Below are 18,722 nucleotides of genomic sequence, written 5' to 3'. Positions count from 1 at the left end.
TGTGTTGCTTAGGGTGTGCTTTGAACTATATTATTCGTAGAGAATACAGGAGGACACACCTCAAAAATAAGGAGTGGGCGAAACAACACAAACCAATCAGCAGTCGCACCTTTCCTTGTACCTTTACTTTGTAACGAGTATTCTAAGAACTGTAGTCCGAGCAAGCTGCCAATTACAATGAAGGTAATAGGCTTCAAAAACAGTTTGGTACCTCCTCTCTCTTATATATCCACTTCCCATGAGCAGAGCAGCCACTTCTGTGATCGTTGCATTCCTTTGAGCCAGAGAACTTGGTAGCCAAATATGTCTCAGGACATTTCCAAAACTGATTCAGCGTCCAATGTCCCTGCTTTTGTCCACAAAAGAAGAGGGGGAGCGGAATATCACCGGACATGCCGTCTGGACACAGACAATCCACAGAGCGTCCTGCACGTCGTTGGCACATCTTTGAAGGCGAATTTGAACAGGTAGACTTGATATTTATTAGCGAAACAGATGAATTAACTTAGGAAATAAGAACTATGTGCTTCACATTTAGGTGCCTGTGTTCATTTGCATATTATTTCCGCTAATTTGCTTCAAAGTGCGACACTTAATTGTCCGACGGACCACAGAGCCTGAATGGACAGGTGAGACAACGGAGCTCAGTCGGATTACTTAAGGAAATGTGTCAATATTATGTTTTCGTAGCTGGATGAACTTCATTGCAACTCATGCAGCGACATTTAAAGTTTTTTTTTTTTTTTTTTTTTTTTTATCAGCACAAACAGACTGGTAAGAGAAAAAGAGTTTGGACATAGAGAAGGACAGGGGGGGGAGGGGGGGGTGACTATATTCTGACCAATCACCGCCCAGTGGCTCCAGTTGTAACTGCGGACTTAGTCGAGCTATCCTCTCCGCAACCCGCTGACCCGTTCACGCCGTCTTGTACCGGAGCTGTATCAGAGCCTTTGAGAGCCGAGAGGGCTGCAGCCATGGCTCACCGGCGGACTCTCCGAGTAGATTATGATAGCTCGACCAACGTAGTGTGCGTGGTCGGCTCGGAACTCAACGTGAACTTAGACAGGTAGGCTTCTCTCTGCAGCCCACCCTTCACCTACAAGGTGCGCACCGTTTGTTAAAGATCCAGCATTTGATACAGGCTCGCACTTTCCGTCTCTCTTTTTTGATTTATTGCAGCTGCTACACGGAAATAATGTTAGGCAATGAAACGACGGTCTTTTAAGTCGTTTTAAAAGAACGACCCATCAAAAGCAAATACCCACCAGATGGTCTGATGGGTATTTGCTTGCAACACATTTGCTACAGTGATATAATATTGTACTTATCAAAATACTTTCAGATTAGATTTAAGCGTCAGATGAAACCCTTTCTCTGAAGCAAAAACCTGAGTTTTAGATGGAAAACATGTCTGATAGCTCTCTGATAGATCTTCTCACATTTAGGGTTGTGATACGTTTAAACAAAAGTTTCTTAAAACATATTTTTTGGTACTACTGACTGAAGTATTGTCATCTTAGTCAATGACTAAGCCGTTTTGGTACAGTTACAGCAAAATAAGGAAGTCATTGTTAATTCACAGAAAAACTTTTGTATTTGCACAGAAGACAATTGTGGGGTTTTCCTTTATTATGGACAATACACAACAGTCACAACAGTCCTCTTTTGTTGCTTTGCACAGAAAACACTTTGTCTTTCTCCATAGAAAAGGGCCTACGCTCTGACAAATGTCAGCCTGTCGTGCATAACCAAACCAGGCTCGATTACAAAAAAGACTAACATGTGGTGTAGTCTGTCCAGGACTCTTAGGGGGTTTCAAATTCCACTCAACACAATCTTTTGCATCTCTTGTGACAGGACACCTGTTGATGTGTTGATTACTGGATACTGATTCATCATGACATTTGCATTTCCATTTTTCCAAGGCATATTTTATTTTTATCTGTTGATAAAAATATTACTGTAATTTGGATGACTGATGTGTTGAATGTATTCACACATGCATCTCTGTGGTTGTTGTTTTTAGAACCTACTACCCCCATTTTGCTTACTTAACTGCACAGACCTACTCATGAGGTGTAAATAGCACAAGTTATTCTAAATTACAATTCAAGAAAGATTTTACTGGCTGACATTTAAGTTGTTGCAACATTCTAAAATGTAAAAGAAGAAAAGGAGGGCTAAGCTCATAGTTTCAGTTTCAGAGCACAGATGAGTATAGGCGCAGTGTGAGTGGCTTTGACATTGGCTCACAAAAAGTTGTGATCTTAAACTGAAGCTAACATGAAAAGTCTATAAAACAACAACAGTGAGTCTTTTATTGTTAAAATGAATTCAGATTGACACATGTCAACATTTTTAAAACCTCAGCTGAGGTAAGTGAAACAGTAAATGCTAATATAAAGTCGTATGTAGACATGTAAAAATATTCAGTAGTTCATTGTAACAGTTGCTTCTTGTTATTTTACTTTTTACACAAAGATTGATTTACTTTTTAGACTAGTGCAAGTTCAAAATAAGCACGTTATAACCTATGCTGTCAGTTTGGTTTGTCATCTGTTGAAACATGAGCAGGCTAAAAAACATCAGTGTTCATCCTAAGTTATGTTTACTCTGACTTAAGTGGCGCTGGAAGAACTTGATTGTGCACACTCTACATAATTATTTACAAAACCTTGTAATAGTATCCTTACCACTCAAACTTTGCACATGTTGTCAAGTTACAGCCCCACAGAAAGCCATAAGGCAGTCTTGTGTACAATTTGAAACAAACCATGTGGGGATCATCAAATTTGTCATTTTCTACTTAAAGCTAAAGAAAACATGACATTTGAAATTGAAATATTATATCAGATAAAAAAAAACTTTTTTAAAAATAGAAATATGGGTTTAATGAAAAAGGTGATGATACTTTCAGTCTAACAACAAGACTCATCAAGACATATATTCTAATTTATTGCATGTGGCAGTAAATGCATTTCAAGTTTCCTCTACTGTGCACAGTAATGCACAACATTGTATTTTCTACCACGTAAGGTACATTAGAGGTTGTGATTGTAACTTGACAAATTGGCTGAAAACTCAAGGAGTGTGATTACCTTTGAGAAATGTTGAATTAGGCGAAACACCTAATGTCAAAATATGCCATTCTGCTTTTCAGGGGCGCCCCTCCTGGCTCCAAATTCTTCTCAGTGAAGTGCACTGCCAATGTTAAATTCGAACTCAGCCCTCCACCTGTGGAGTCGTCCCATGGGGCCCTGGTACCCCTCAGTGGAAAGTCAGTCATACTCATCAGCATGAGCCATGCCAGCCAATCCGAAAAAGATGATAAGGTAATCTGGACAGCCATGAAAATACAGAAAGCCTTTAATCCAACACAAGTTTTTCGTACTGATAGGCCTCATCAACACAACCTTGTCAAACATTCCTGCAGCTTTTGCTATTAAACTTCTTACATTTGTCTTCCATAAGTAAACATTTGTTTATTTATATAAAGCTCTCCGTCCGCTATTATCAAAGTGGAAATGCCAGGTCGGTTTTGGGGACAGCAGTTCTGCATCTTACTGCTATTGGTAAGTTTTATTTAACTGAATAACACACTTCTGTCATGATGCTGATGATGTGGACTAATGTGCAGAGGAAAGGAGGCAGCAAGTTTGATGCAAAATGAAGATTTAAGAAGTGGAAGATTAGCTTACGAAACAGGAAAAAGGCAACAGAGTGTGACGGAACTAAAACAAGGAAAAATAGTATTAAGAAATGAATACAAGGAAATAACAGAAGCACAGAGTCCAAAACAAGGGATCGTGGCAACCACTTATTAATGTTCAGCAAATTTATTTGTTAGTTTCATTTTAACAGATCATCAGTGATTAAAAGTAGTACCAAAGTCTAAACGTTATTTTGCACTGGAAAAGGAACCATTGAAGCAATAGCTGCACTGTGCTTGAGCCTTTGCATGAAACATTCAAGCCCATGCAAAAGCACTATGCGATAAGCAAGATGTGTTTGTCTCCCAGAGATCTCTCTCGACGTGGATGCTGACCGAGATGGTACTGTGGAGATAAACAACCCGCATAAGGTAAAAGATGAAATGTTATTGTTTACAATAAAAAATATTACCCACTGGTCATCAAGAAGAGCTTTAGTCAGGAAACAAATTGTTGTGGTGCATTTTGAACAGCTTAGGGTGCTAATGTGCTTATCTTAGTACAAGCTTGAACATGCAGCAGCAGAGATACTCGTTTTTCTTTTTCTGTGAAGTCTATTTTGCACATATTTTATATATAATTAGAGGCAGGCTGAATGTGTGCTGTCTAAGCATGTTTTTACTCCACATTCCACTCTGTATTGTTCCAATTCACCCTCCCATAGTGGCCCTAAATTCAGTTCTCACTATGAAAAATTTTATGAATTCATGTGGATATATTTTCACAAACTGAACAAAAACAACAGAACTGAAAATAAAGCAGTTCTCAGTTATTTATTAATCTTTTTTTAATATAAAATTCTTTTTCCAGCTCCTTATGTCATGTGTAAATACAATAAGGATCATCTGGCATTTGCAGCATGGCTTTGTTAACTCATTTACATCTCTTTTATGTCCTTCTTTAATCTGTGTTTGCAGAAATTCAGTTTTAATCTTGCCAATTTCTCATTGTTCTTATTATCAGAATGCAAAGCAACTGCAAGTTTAAAGCCTGTAGAACTATGCATGGACTCACCTTCATACATACACAAACACAGAACAGTCAACTCAATGGGTCTTGACTTTCTTTCTGCATAATCAAGCTGAAGCTTCTCTTGAAAGTCTTTAGTTTACATCTTTATTCAGTCCCAGGTGGAACACTGTTTAACAGCACCAGGGCAAGCAGGACACAGTTAATGTTCTCCATAATTTATATTACGGTACTTATGAACACATACTCATTCATAACTTGAATCCTTGCATTAAAAAGTACAAATTCTGAAGTAGCTTTATAGAGATTTTAGCAAACTTTGAATGTCTGCTAAACATTTTTGGTTTGTTGAAAATCTCTTAGGAATCATGGACATGGGGTCCCAATGGGCATGGAGCTATCCTTCTGGTCAACTGTGATGCAGAAAAGATACACGACAAGTCGCCAGACAATGAGGATCCCCGCATAGTCAAAGTGTCAGGTAAAACCGTATTGGTCCAGAGGAGCATTTACTATCAACATTTTTCACTCTGTTTTCTCCCCACTGTATGAAAAAGTGCTTTTCTGTATGCAAATGTAAAAAATCTGTGTATTTGAAAGTATTATCAGGTTTTAGAAGATTAATTGAAAGGGAAATTGTTACAAATTCTGTGCTTTGCATTGTGTCTACACGCAGTCATTACTAATGATTCGAACTCCATAGCTTTGAAAGTAATTGTTAAGATTTTTCAGGAGAACACTATGTTGTGCATTCTGGTCTGAACTTCTCCAAATTGGATCAGATGGACTGCAGTTTCTTTGTCTTTGTCCATGTTTATCCCTTTCTCAATAGCAACTTTAAATTAACAGCACATTGAATGTTTGAACTCCCATGATATTTATGCATAAACATTTTACTATTAATTAAATATTACAAAAGGTTTCAATTTAACAATACATTATCGTAGATTGTCTTGTGCCCCAGATTTTGTCCTTTTAACATTTTTTCTCAGCCAGAATTGATCAGTTCTTGTTTCTTAAATGCACCAATATTAGAAGCGACTCTGAGAGTTGAGAAGTTTCTATTGTTTGATTCTATATTTTTGGAAAACAGCAGCTTTGTTGAGCTTGAAGGTTCGTGTCAAAGTATGTGAGGGAGAAATTTTGCAATGCAAGAATTGGAAAAAGATTGTCTAAAAGGAAATTACATGCCACTGAATCCGAGAAAAGAAAAATCTAAAATTACAATGTTTTTGTCCTTACAATTAAACTTCCTTACTATTAAGCCCATTACTGAAAGTTACGCTCACCACTGGAGGGTGATACAAATTGTGTGTGTCAATGGGACTTCTTGTATATGTACAGATCTTAAGGACATGTCGCTCATGGTGCTGCGGACCAGAGGCCCTGCTGAACTCCCAGAAGGCTACAAGCTCACCATGCACATCTCTCAGGGAGACGCAGAGAGTGTTCGAGTCTTCAGAGCCGCATCCCGTGAAGCGGTTAAAAACAGCCTGCGTGAGTAAAACTGAAGATTTAAAGGGCAACAGATGATGATGTAATGTAAATGCAATTCAGCTACTGTTTTATGGCTGTACACTGTTCCACATTTTACTTAAATCACTCATTATACAATTTGTGTTTTTTTAATCAAGCAACTAATTATAATGTTTTTCTGCAGATAAATTATTTAGTTCCTTTGTAAAGGACTATCCATTGGTGCTAAGCAGTGAGGTGCTGTCCCAGGAAGTGCCTTACCTTGGAGGCTCAGCAGAAATGAACTTCTATGTGGAGGGTCTGAGATTTCCTGACAAGGACTTTGATGGGCTCATCACCATCAACCTTAGCTTACTGCAGCCAGTGAAGGAGGTAAGATCAGCAAAATAGTACCTTAATTTTTACACCTTTCAGTTTATAATAACTACATTGATTTCCATGTTAAAACAACAAACTACAATATATTTTATTGAATTATAAAAGCCCCTGTAGACGCAGAGGGGCTATTATACTATTGTGAAGTGGAATGAAATGAAAATGACAGCTGCCAATCACTCAAGCAGTTTAACACATGTAGGGACATACTTTTATACATTTTTTAATTTTAAAAATAGCTGTCAGATTGTATTGGGAGCATCTATGAGAATTAGATTTCCAGCTGTGCTACAGACTCAATTGGAATTTGGTCTGTGCTTTGACTGGGTCATTCTAACACATGGCCATGTTTAATTTTAAAACTCTGTTTATTTAACTTTAACTCTGTTTATTTATGGCTATTGTCTTGTTAGAAATGTAATCTCTGTCATCGAGCAAAGATTACTTTTTGTCAGCAAGCAAAGACTCCTTTTTGTGGAGTCATTCATTTTCCTTTTTGGCTCTGACCAACTTAACTTCTATGGAAAGATGAGTCCACAGTGCTGATGTCATCATGTGTCACATGAGCCATACATAGAGTTTAGCATGCTGGGCAGAAAGCACATTGTTGGTCTTGTCTTCCTAAAACATCTTTTTCTCCATGTTTCTTCTGTCTCTCTTCTTGGTTCAAGTCAGAATTTTCCTTTGCAGTAAAAGCAGACCATGTTGGGAGTTAAAACATTACATATTCATCAGCTTGTTTTCTTTTTTCTAAGGGCATTCCTGAGACGCCCATTTTTACAGACAAAGTGGTGTTCAGAGTGTCACCATGGATCATGACACCCAACACCCTCCAGCCCGTGGAGGTGTTTGTCTGCAGGTAAGAGGGAACTAATGAATAATCAATATGTTTCTGAACTTGCTATGTTTTTCTCTTTATCTTGCACCTTCTCGCGCTGTGCAAAGTCAACTTTGTAATTTCTGACAACTGTTTTATCTTTTCCTTCAAAAATCAATTTTTATATCAAATAATCAACTGTTTAATATTCCAAAAGCCACCATTTCATAATGGCAAAATATTTCACAAGAAAACACATGTCTGCCTGTGGTTTCAGTACGTCTGATAACTACCAGTTCCTCAAAGGAATGAAGGCTCTTGTTTCACGTTGTGGGTACAAGCTGAAGGTCTGCTTTGAATACATGAACAGAGGAGATCGCTGGATGCAAGTAATCAAACTTCTTTGACTTATGTCAAACATTTGCTTTACTTGATTTTCATGGAAGGTTTTCTTTACTTGTGCTGCTCTTATAACCCTGTCAATGTATTTGAAGACTTTTTGTCAAAAGTATAGTTTTGATATCCAAAGGATTTAGACAATAGTCAAACAGCTTAAACTCTGTGAACAACTGAGACACACAAAGATAAAATAACCTGTTTTATTTTTTCAGGATGAACTGGAATTTGGTTACATTGATTCACCCCATCACTCATTTCCTGTGGTTTTGGATTCCCCCAGAGACGGACATCTTGATGACTTTCCTTATGATGAACTATTGGTAGGAGACTGTTTTCTCTTTAGATTAAATTCCTTTTGAAAATATTTAACGTCTTATCACGTCCTGAGCCACTCATCAAAGTAACTTGAATATTTTAATGTTTTCTGTTGTGAACATCAAATTTTCAATAGAGTTTGACTTGTGTAAAGCTTTACTCTGTAAATAACTTCCAAAAATATAAACAAAATGTTAAAAAATTTATTATTTCTGACATATCCTAAAACAGAGATGGAAACTCTACATGTTTGTTGCCTTGTAGTAACAGGTTACAATAAAGTAAGTTTAAGATGTTCAGAAGGATGCTCTTTTATAAACTACAAATGTTGCAAAGTCTGGAGTAAATCTGTGAAGATCAAATGTGACATTTCTCAAAGGAGGGTAAATCTTTAGACTCTGACACAAAAAATGTTTCTCAAAAGAAAACAGAGTTTGAAAATTTTGCAATATAATATTAAAGAAACAATACAAGCAGAGAACATTAGTTAAATGAAATTAAATTTTAAATTTCTCCAAATCTGAGTGTCATCTGTAATAACTACAATATTTTTTTATTACGTTTTAAATTTTACCGTATGGTCGTTTTTTTGTTTTTTTTTTGGCGGGGGTGGGGGGTTACGCTTTTTTTAATTACATTTTTACATTTGTGTGAATCTAAGTCTACCAGTTAGATTCACACAAATGTAAGTCTACATTTTTCTGTCACTTTGCTGCTGTTAGACCTTGACTTCCTCACTGAGGAACAATGAAGGGCATGTCTAACTCTAAATTCAACAGATTGTTAGGAAAGCTGTCTTGCATTTGTAGTGCAGAACATTCAATGCAGTTTCATCCTCAGGGCCCTGACTTTGGGTATGTGACCAGGGTGGCTCACAGAAAAGATGTGAGCAGCCTGGACTCGTTCGGCAATCTGGAGGTCAGCCCTCCCGTCACAGTGAATGGAAAAAAATACCCTCTGGGCAGAATCCTCATTGGGGTTGCCTTCCCAACGTAAGTAATATCGCTGCAGAACAATTTCAAACCTAAAGAGTTTATGAAGCAAATTATAAATGACCAAGGGCGTTGTGTTTAAAAGTGTGCAGCTTTGGTGAAAGTTTGTAGTCGGGAGAAGTTCTGAAACTTATGGTGCACAAAAAAAATCTGATACACAAAAGCGTGTGTGGACATAAAGGCAACAGCAAACGTTGCCTTTATGAATTCAGGTTTGCACTGTATTTGATGCAGCTGCACTTGTGACATTTCTCCGCACCTGAATACATTTACAAATAAGTATAAAGATCTGAAAGTCTCCCAACACATGTCCCAATAACCATGGCAACAGTTTTGGATTCAGTGTGTTACCAACTACAACCAATAATAACAACATCTTTTATTTAAAAGGCACACAGACCGATGTGTAGTTACATCTGCAAGTGACAAAAGAAATGACTAATAACATTTGGAGTGATGTTTTCCTATAATTTATTATCTCTTTGAAGATAATGTGGTTCAGATTCATCATTTAAGTTTAAACTATGAAAGCTTCAAATCGTGAGAACATTGGGATTCTCCTTGGGTTAAATAACACTGAATGTAGTCAGACATCAGTGTACATTGGTGAGTTTTGGTGGGAGGTAGTTTGTGATTGTCCACTGAAAGAGTTTACGTGGCTACTGCACATTTGACAGCAGGCAAACAGTTTGCATATATTAATGCACATTTATTTTTATACATCCCAGTTTGTGTGTAAAATATTGTGCTGCAACTTTTTTGTGCGTACACAACATTTATACATGAGGGACCAGGTCTTGGGTTCTAAAAAGAATTTGTGTCAAGACTTGTTCTTTCCTTTCTATTTTTTATTTTTTATTTTTTTTATAAGGGCAACTAAGGGACGAAACATGACCAAAGTGGTTCAAGACTTTTTGTGGGCTCAGAAGGTCCAGGAGCCCGTTGCCTTGTTTTCTGACTGGCTCTGTGTTGGTCACATCGACGAATTCATGACCTTTGTTCCGGCTCCCGACAGAAAGGTAAATGTGGTAGTTAAGAAGCTCAAATCTAATAAGACAAGAAAAGTATAAATTGTGATTATACTGTACTCTGGCGTCAATACAAAAAATAATAATAAAAAAAAATTAAAAATAAAACTGCTCTGACCTATTTTCCACCTGTAGATGTGTTGATGATGATGGTTGTATAAATACCGCTGTGTAACATCTCTGTTCAAGCTTCACGGTGGAAGAAATACATGGTGGCAAAATGCTCCCACTGCGTTCAGATGCACAGCCTGTTGGGTTCAAGGATTCAGATTCTACTTTACTTTGTCACCATCACTGGTTGACGCTGCCAAGCTCTTACTTCCACTGAGTGATTGTGTGATCTCTTTGGATATGAGAGCTCCAGTGTTATCTTTGTCTTTTGTGTTCCTGCTGACAGGGTTTTCGTCTGCTGCTGGCCAGCCCAGACGCTGCCTACAAATTATTCAGAGGACTGCATAAAGACGGGCATGGACAAGCCAAGATGTTTGATGGTATAGCTGGCGAGTTACTCGCAGATACATAAAAAAAACTAATGGGTAAAATGTAGAATTAACAGAACTCAAAATTTTAATTCTTCCACAAGGTGTGAAAAATGAAGAGCGAGTGACAGTGGATGATATTCTGAGGGATGAAAATCTGCGAGATGAAAATAACTACGTGCAGGTGAGTGGGTTTGCAAACTGCAGGTAAAGTTTTTTGTGATGCAGACAGGTGAGTTTTGAAACCATTTAATAGTCTTTTTCTAATGGAACATTTATTTTTTTAAACCACAGTGGAAAGATTACATGTTCATTTACATGCTTTAAGCTAAAGCCATACAGTTTGCAGAGAGGTTACAGAAAATGAAATGCAGGTCTCTGCCCATCTGTAGAGGACTGTGGACTAGATCCGCACAATATGGAGGGAAAGTCAAGATAATGGCTGTTAATATACTCCTACCAAAGACTTTGGATGCTGCAATTTAATTACATTTTCTGACAAAGGAATAGATTGAAGTATTAACACTTATGTAATGAGATTCTTTTTCATTGTGTATATAAAAGTAGTTGAAATGAATCAAGTTTGTGGCTTCTGTTAAATTCTCCCTCTGTTTTTAATAAATGACATTGCCAACCCTCCTTTACTGCCCCCATGTGGTCTTTGTTGATTAAGATCTGACTAACAGATCTCATCACTTTCAGTTTATTCTTATCCACCTCAAAGTTTCTAGCATGTTGTTATCTTAATGTTCGCACCTAAATGTTTATAGCTCTGTACAAATCAGACATTTATCACAATAGCATCATTAAAACTTGGTAACTTATCACTGGGCATCACAGATGACAAATATGAGATTTTTTTAATGATAAATTTATATTTGTATGTTCTATGAGGGGGGCTGCACAGTGGCGCAGTTGGTAGAGCTGTTGCCTTGCAGCAAGAAGGTTCTGGGTTCAATTCCTGGCCCCGGTCTCTCTGCATGGAGCTTGCATGTTCTCCCTCTGCATGCGTGGGTTTTCTCCAGGTACTCCAGTTTCCTCCCACAGTCCAAAAACATGACTGTCAGGTTAATTGGCCTCTCCAAATTGCCCCTAGGTGTGAGTGTGTGTGCATGGTTGTGTGTCCTGTGTGTCTCTGTGTTGCCCTGCGACAGACTGGCAACCTGTCCAGGGTGACCCCCCCTCTCACCTAGAACGCTAGCTGGAGATGGGCACCAGCAACCCTCCCGACCCCACTGAGGGACAAGGGTGCAAGAAAATGAAAATCTTCTCATTATGCCCCATAGTGAGCATCAAATAATATTGCATGGGTATTGTCTTTTCTTTGAAACCTGCTTTTAACAGAGCTGCATTGACTGGAACAGGGATGTTCTGAAAAGAGAGCTGGGCCTGGATGATGACGACATTATTGACCTCCCAATTCTGTTTAAGCTGGATGAGGAAGATGGCTCCAGAGCAGTGGCTTACTACCCTGATATGGTTTGTTTTGATAATTCCTTTTGAGTTAAGATGAACAGAAAATTGAAATTGATTGTTATAAAAAGTATTTACCTTTCTACAGATTTCTTTCTTTTGGCAAATGATGTTTTTGTTGCAGTTGAAATGAAATCTATCCAAACTAAGATTTGCCTCCTAACCCCTGAAATGTTCAATCTGATAACTTGCTTGGACTTTTCTGCTTCTTTTTTTTAAATCCGATTTTAGATTATTCTTTAGATTATGATGTGTTGGTTTTTAAGATATTTTAGCCTGTCATGATGTCATGTTATATTTACATTTTTTTCTCTACAGCTCTTAATAATAATAATAATAATAATAAAAAACAATTCCAGTAAGTTTATGATCTAACAAAGAGTAGCATTTAAAGTTTATTTTATAAAAGGTCAGGCTGGTTTGGTTGTCTTTACTTTAAAAAAAAAAAAATGAAGACATCATTTGAAAATTGTCTTTGTTATATATTCAGGATACCTTAATGCGAGTGGGGACAAAATTGTTCATTTTGAAATGTCTACATGTGACACGCAGAAACAAAGGACACCTGTTGAGGGGCTACATACTTTTTCACTGCACTATAATTATGCGCTAATTCCATGGCTTCATCTTGATATCAATTTCCAGGTCAACATGATTGTTTTGGGGAAAGACCTCGGCATTCCAAAGCCGTTTGGCCCCAAGGTGGACGGACGCTGTGCCCTGGAGACCGAGATGTGCTCCCTGATGGAGGGCCTGGGCCTCAGGTGCACCTTCATTGACGACTTCTCCTCCTACCACAAACTGCTGGGAGAGGTGCACTGTGGCTCCAACGTCCTCAGAAAGCCTTTTGACTTCAAATGGTGGAACCTCGAGCTGTGAATTAAAAATTAAAAAAGGACAAAGGTACAATCCTTAAAGATTCAGTTCAGCAAATATTCTATAATATCACAGGAAAGTCTTTAAATGACAATTCTCGTTCTTTGCAACACCATTTTAATAAAATTTAAACAATCACATTTTCATGAAAAATAATTCCTTGTTTCAACACTTAGGTCAGTCATACATTTATGTAAATCTGCATTTAAGAGATAATCACACTTTACGTCTGACATGGTGTGAAAAGAGTGAATAGTAATCAGCAAAGCTACACAGCATGCACACCGCTTTTTAACTGAAAAAGAATTTTCTTTTCCTGTCAGTCATAACAAGATTCAGCAATTAAGACTAATAAGTGAGCACAGAAGCAATTACTTAATAAGTACCAATACGTACATGAAGGTGCCAAATTTCCAATTAGCATAAAATGGCTTTATCTGTAGGATTATTACCTAAAATACATGGGGTTCAAAAAGTGCCACAATTCAGTAAATTAAATTTGTTGGTAAATATTTACATTATGTGATAAATTAAATAAATACAATTCATTGAATGCACCAATGATTTAAAAGGAACCAAATGTACTTTTAATTTTCTCAGTGTAAAGCATTTATAATTATCTCAGTGGTTGTTTGGATTTCATTGTCTAATGATGCACATCATGAATTAATTTTATCTGTCAAATTTACTAGACTGTTCTATCCAAGTTGTCAGTTTAAATTATTTCATGATGTACTGCAGCTTATATGACACACAAAATAAAGTTTCACTAAATGATGGTAGATTATTTTATCAAAGACTTACAGTAACATTTACATAAGCCTATGATAGTTTTATTTAAATTGTCACATAAAGTAGATATTTGACAAATTATTTGGATTTTAGCACTTTTGAAGAATAGGAAGTATACTTTTTATCTGTTTAGAACATCTGTTGCTGCCAGGTTGCTAAATAACTTTCTTCTCTTACCAAATACTTTCCTAATAGTACCTCACTTTCATTCTTTGCATCGCAACAATCAGCATTTATTGAGAATAAATTACTCTGAGGCTAGTAGTGGTCATTTTTATTAAATCTTCTCCTTGATTTCATTTACAAAAAAAAAGATGAAAAGCAATATTTACAAACAAGTTGGTTTTTTTTAACAAGGGTTTAAGTAAACAGTTGATGAGTACATAAATACAATCATTTGAATTAAGCACAGCAAATAATTTTTCTATGTTTTTAGTGGCTGATATACCCTGGTATGCAGTGCAAACACGTACAGTCGAATGATGGTACTATATAGTAATGTGCAGTAACAATGTCGAGCCACAAGAGGGCAGACGTTATCTACTCCAGTCTTTTCAATAGCCAAGTTTTTTTTCCTCTTAAGAATCTGCTTAAGATATTTTTGCATTATACCTACTAGTTGTCATTTATTTTCCTATGCCACTTTACTTTTGTCACTATAAAGAGCCTTAATAAATACATTATACACTTCTGCCTTTGCTTCTGTCTTAAAATTCTTTACTTTGTATGCAATATAAATGCTTCCATCTGTTAACTACATAATAAATATATTCTGAAGATTTACTGAAATAAAACGTCTCAACTGTCTCTCCCTTTTTAACTAAACTAATTTCTAGTTCGTTTTACATTCATCTGGCAACATGGTGCCTTTAAATATGACCTTCCCACAGAGCAGCTCCTGTGACACAATTAAAAAGGCAACTTCAAGACAAATCACAGTGTGATCAATTCTCAGCAACAAACCAAGGCTTTTCAAAAAGGTCAGCACTTTTAAAACAACTGAAATGTAGTGCTTACAGTAGGTCACAGTTATTTATATATATTACACTTTACAAATAATGATGGGAACAGTGACATTTGGCTTCCTGTCAGCATTGTGCGCTGCATCTGGGGATGTTGGCTGGTTCAGAATGAAACACAAATCACAAGGACAATCCCTTTGTGTGAAGAATTGTGTTGGTGTGCAGAGAAGAAAAAAGGGGCTTTGGCAAGCAAGACTTTCACCATGCGCAGTACTGCTGAATACACCTGCACACAGACATCAACAGGTGGGGTGGAACAAAGAGCATCTGGAGAGATTTTTCAACATGTCTTGGAAAATATTTACTATTTTTCTGACAATTTCACCATAGGTCTAACTTCACCTATGGTTTATAAAACAAGGGCAAGGAGGTTTACAGAGCCACTAGCAACATCATCGACCTCCTGCAGAAAACAAATATGCCAGGATTGTTGTACAGCACAACAAGTAACAGCAGAAAACCTACAAAAGATTATACTGTCATTAAAACAGAACTTGGTCTGACATACAGCCACAGTCACTTAGTACATCAAAGTTAAACGTATGTACATTGTCACAGTGGGATGTGAATTAGACATAAAAAAACAAACAAACATGCAGTGCCCTCCTTACATATTAGTCACGTTTAAATATTTCAAATCAAACATATTTTAGCAAAAGACAAAGATAACCTGAGTAAACGCATAAAGCAATATTTAAAGTATGATTTCATTTAAGGGGAAAAATGCTATCCAAACCAATGTGACCCTCTGTGAAAATATAATTGAGTCTCCCACATGCTAAATCACAATTTAACTGCAACTGTTATATGTTTGGTTCAGGTTTCATAGCCACAACTAGACTCAATTACTGCCCAACTCTTGGAATATCTTTCATGGAACCTATCTGACAACATGAAGTAAAAGGTCTCAAAGACAAAAATATACACTGAAATAAAACAAATTTAAGAACATAATAGGCACCAAGTTATTAACATCTATCCATCTAGAAATGGCTGCGGAGCCATTTCTAAGGCTTTGGGATTCCAGCGAAACACAGTGAGAATCATTCTCCACAGCTTAAGAAAACACGAAACAGTGAGATCAACTTTCCAAAGAGTAGTATACTTAAGCTCTACAGCAAGACAACAAGAATTGCACTAGGAATTAGACTTCTGAATGGCAAAAAAAAACCCTATACAGATTTTGCAGTGGCCTAGTCAAAGTCTGAACTTAAATTCATTTCAGATGTGACACCAAACCGGTCACTCAAGTTCACAAAACACCCCAATGTGGCTGCATTAAAGAAATTCAGAGTGGGACAAAATGCATCCACAGTAATGCAACACTCATTAAGTTGTTGGAAATACTTGATGGTGGTTGCTACTGCCATGGATTGCATAAACAGTTATCAGTTTTAGGGGTAAATTATTATTTTTACATAGGGCCTAATTGGTTTGGATAAGACAGATTTTATACTTCAACAACTGAAATGATTTAAAAATTGCGATTTGCATCAAACCAGGCTATCTTTATTTGACCTGATATGGTTCAAATGACCTGAAACACGAGTGACAAAAAAAATAACAAAAAAAGAGAGAAATTTGTAAGGAAGAAACTGCTTTACAGCACTCTGTACAAGCTTGACAAACCCAATCTGTTGGATTGTTGTGAATTTTCATTTTGAAAAAAAAAAAAAAAAAAGGAAGGTCTTTGATAGAAGAGCCACAATGTCTGAGAGTTTGTTTACAGTAACAACCGATGCCTGCTGGCCCAAAGAATGGGCAGGTGAGCAGATTGACTGTGCTGAGCCAGCTGCCAAAGGACAGTCAGTTCGCTGCTGCTTTCACTTGAGCACAAGGTTTTCCACATGGAGGACGGAATGAGGTCGAGAGGTCGATACATGTCCAGGCAGCTGGATGTCTGTCCTGATAAACTGCAGATCCGTGTTGAACGATCAAGGGAGGATCTGTCCATCGCTTGCTCAGCCCCAATTGTATTTCTTCTCTGCGTCAGCTTCGGACGTCTCTTGCCCTCCTTCGGTTGTCCTCATCTCTTCTTCTATATTAAATAACGTCTCTAAGAAGAAAAGGGTATGGGTGTAGAAAAGAGGTATAAAATAATTGAAACACGGGTAAATTAGACATCAGAATGAATAATTTTGTATTCAAAGAAACTTTCTGGATCGACAGTTCCTCAGGCTTTCTGAAGGTCTGTAAATATTCCACTTTGCTTGCCTTTTCAGTCCTCTACCTCTTTCAGAACAATTAATTTTTCTATGTTTGTTTGTTAAGCCACTTAAATCTAATCAATGAATAAATTAGGCTTATGAAGGGAGCTAAGCTTAAAGGATGGAACAGCGTTCCATCTACAAATGAGATAAATTAGAAATAAATGGTATTAAATGCGACCCGACTGTCAGATTGTCACAAACACACTGTTTGTTCCCATATTTTTAATAAATCCATCAGAATATAATACAGAAATCTAGAACTTCCAAAGATTTAACATAAAATATGGCATTCTAGGACCTGACAGGTGATTCCCAAAGTGTAATTACAGGAAAACTTGCCAGACAAGAAGTAAGTAGAAATTATTGAAACTGGAGTCAAAAAAAAAAAAATAAATAAATAAATAAATAATAATAATAATAATAATAATAATAATAATAATACTTCAGGAAGCCCAGGCAACCAGATTTCTAACAAAGTCTGACTGAAATAAACTGTAAAGACGGTTATTGCTCAGTACAGTAAGACGAGCAATAAATATTTATGTAAGCAATGTGTCCAACCTTGAAATGGATGCCAACATGGTGATCAGAAGACAGCAGCTAACAGTTCTGCAAATCAACACAAAATGTGAGCTGTGAGGCTTCATGGATCTCATGTTAGAATGTACATATTTTAAAAGCTACTTAACCTGGTTGATTTAAAAGGAAACCAACAATATTCTGCAGAGACATTAATGCTAACTTCCACTTGCTAACTGTTATTGTTCCTTCTAACGACAATAACAGTAGCACCCCCTACTGGTGGGGAATATGTATCATTTGGATGAATGATCATGAGATTTGATACATGGAAGCATCGTCTCTTCAAGCTGTAAAATATTGGACCTAACAAAATATTTGCCAAAGACAAATACTGGCTGTAATGTAGCAATATGAAGGTGAGAAGATGAGCAGCATATGAGCTTAACGTTTGTATTTCACCTGTATGTAATCCTCCCAAAGACTTTCTGAAGCGTAAGCTGGGAATCTGGGGTATATCTAATGGAAATGATGACTTAAACAATACATGTCTGCGCATAGTCATCTTGCCGATGTGTGAAGCCATTACAATGTCATTTAGTGACTGATGTTCAGTAATTTCTCTCACCGATGACGGCTTCTGCTCCTGCTGGGGGCGCTCCGTCTTGGGCTGGCCGTCTGTCCCTTTTGGCTCCGACGTCTTCACCCCGTCCGCTTGCTGCTGAAGACGGGAAGCTGCTTGGAGGAAGGGGACAGATGTGTGGCTGTCATGAGTAATAAACTCAACCGTACAATGCTGCCAGCTGTTCAAGCTGGAAACAAAAAGAGATTTGAGAAAATGCAAAGGATTGATAGGTCAGAGTTAGCCATTAAGACATGTGGAGTGAAATCCTGGCTAGCTTTGTGCTGCTACACCTTAGTCATTTAAGCAGCTCTCTAAGTTACATCAGATGAAGGGAATGTCTGTGCTCAAGTGCGCTTTGACGTGATTTGCCCAGGAAACAGGGAGCGTTCTTCTTTCTTTTCCCCAATGTAGATGATCTCCTGATACATGACGCAGTCTGTCTGCTTCTTACACCTCCAGACTGTCTCTGGCCTGGTAGAATGAGCCAACATCTCGCAAACTCACCTGAAAAGCTTCCCTGGCTGCAGGAACTGTCCTCCACGGCCGACCCATAAACAAATGAGTCTTTTTTTACTGGAGTAACACAAGACACACTTTCCTGTGAAAAGATGTACAATTAGATTTTCATACTTGTATTTTTTTAAA

At 37.3% G+C, this 18,722-nt stretch overlaps 2 protein-coding genes across 14 annotated transcripts in view; one reads left to right on the top strand and one right to left on the bottom strand.

The window, feature by feature from the left end:
• Positions 1-220: 220 nt before the first annotated feature.
• padi2 (peptidyl arginine deiminase, type II) lies at positions 221-13,962 on the top strand. Of its 2 annotated transcripts, none has more exons than XM_008409047.3 (16): positions 221-467; positions 3,161-3,332; positions 3,497-3,572; positions 4,020-4,081; positions 5,043-5,160; positions 6,024-6,176; positions 6,340-6,527; positions 7,286-7,389; positions 7,625-7,736; positions 7,959-8,066; positions 8,902-9,053; positions 9,925-10,072; positions 10,479-10,572; positions 10,665-10,744; positions 11,905-12,039; positions 12,679-13,962. In XM_008409047.3, the coding sequence occupies exons 1-16, from the start codon at positions 304-306 to the stop codon at positions 12,910-12,912; spliced, it is 2,100 nt and encodes a 699-aa protein (XP_008407269.1). In that variant the 5' UTR covers positions 221-303; the 3' UTR covers positions 12,913-13,962. The 2 variants fall into 2 exon arrangements, with proteins under 2 accessions (XP_008407269.1, XP_008407270.1); XM_008409048.3 differs by lacking the exon at positions 221-467 and adding an exon at positions 854-1,066.
• The window catches only part of rap1gapb (RAP1 GTPase activating protein b), a 106,827-nt gene continuing 102,067 nt past the window's right edge, over positions 13,963-18,722 (bottom strand). For 11 of the 12 annotated variants that reach the window (XM_081606894.1, XM_081606900.1, XM_081606899.1 and 8 more), the window contains 3 exons: positions 18,582-18,675; positions 18,081-18,187; positions 13,963-16,779 (listed from right to left, as the gene is read on the bottom strand). In XM_081606894.1, the coding sequence (XP_081463020.1) occupies positions 16,762-16,779; positions 18,081-18,187; positions 18,582-18,675 (219 nt within the window). In that variant the 3' untranslated portion in view covers positions 13,963-16,761. Of the gene's footprint in view, positions 16,780-17,494; positions 17,543-18,080; positions 18,188-18,581; positions 18,676-18,722 lie in introns of all 12 variants that reach the window. The other variant, XM_081606891.1, reaches the window with a different exon arrangement.

This window comes from Poecilia reticulata, chromosome 5 (assembly GCF_904066995.2).
Source record: "Poecilia reticulata chromosome 5, P_reticulata-male-v2, whole genome shotgun sequence".
In the NCBI taxonomy this organism is placed as follows: Eukaryota; Metazoa; Chordata; class Actinopteri; order Cyprinodontiformes; family Poeciliidae; genus Poecilia; species Poecilia reticulata.
The sequence above is the reverse complement of the archived record's forward strand: the minus strand, read 5'-3'. Positions and strand labels throughout refer to the sequence as shown.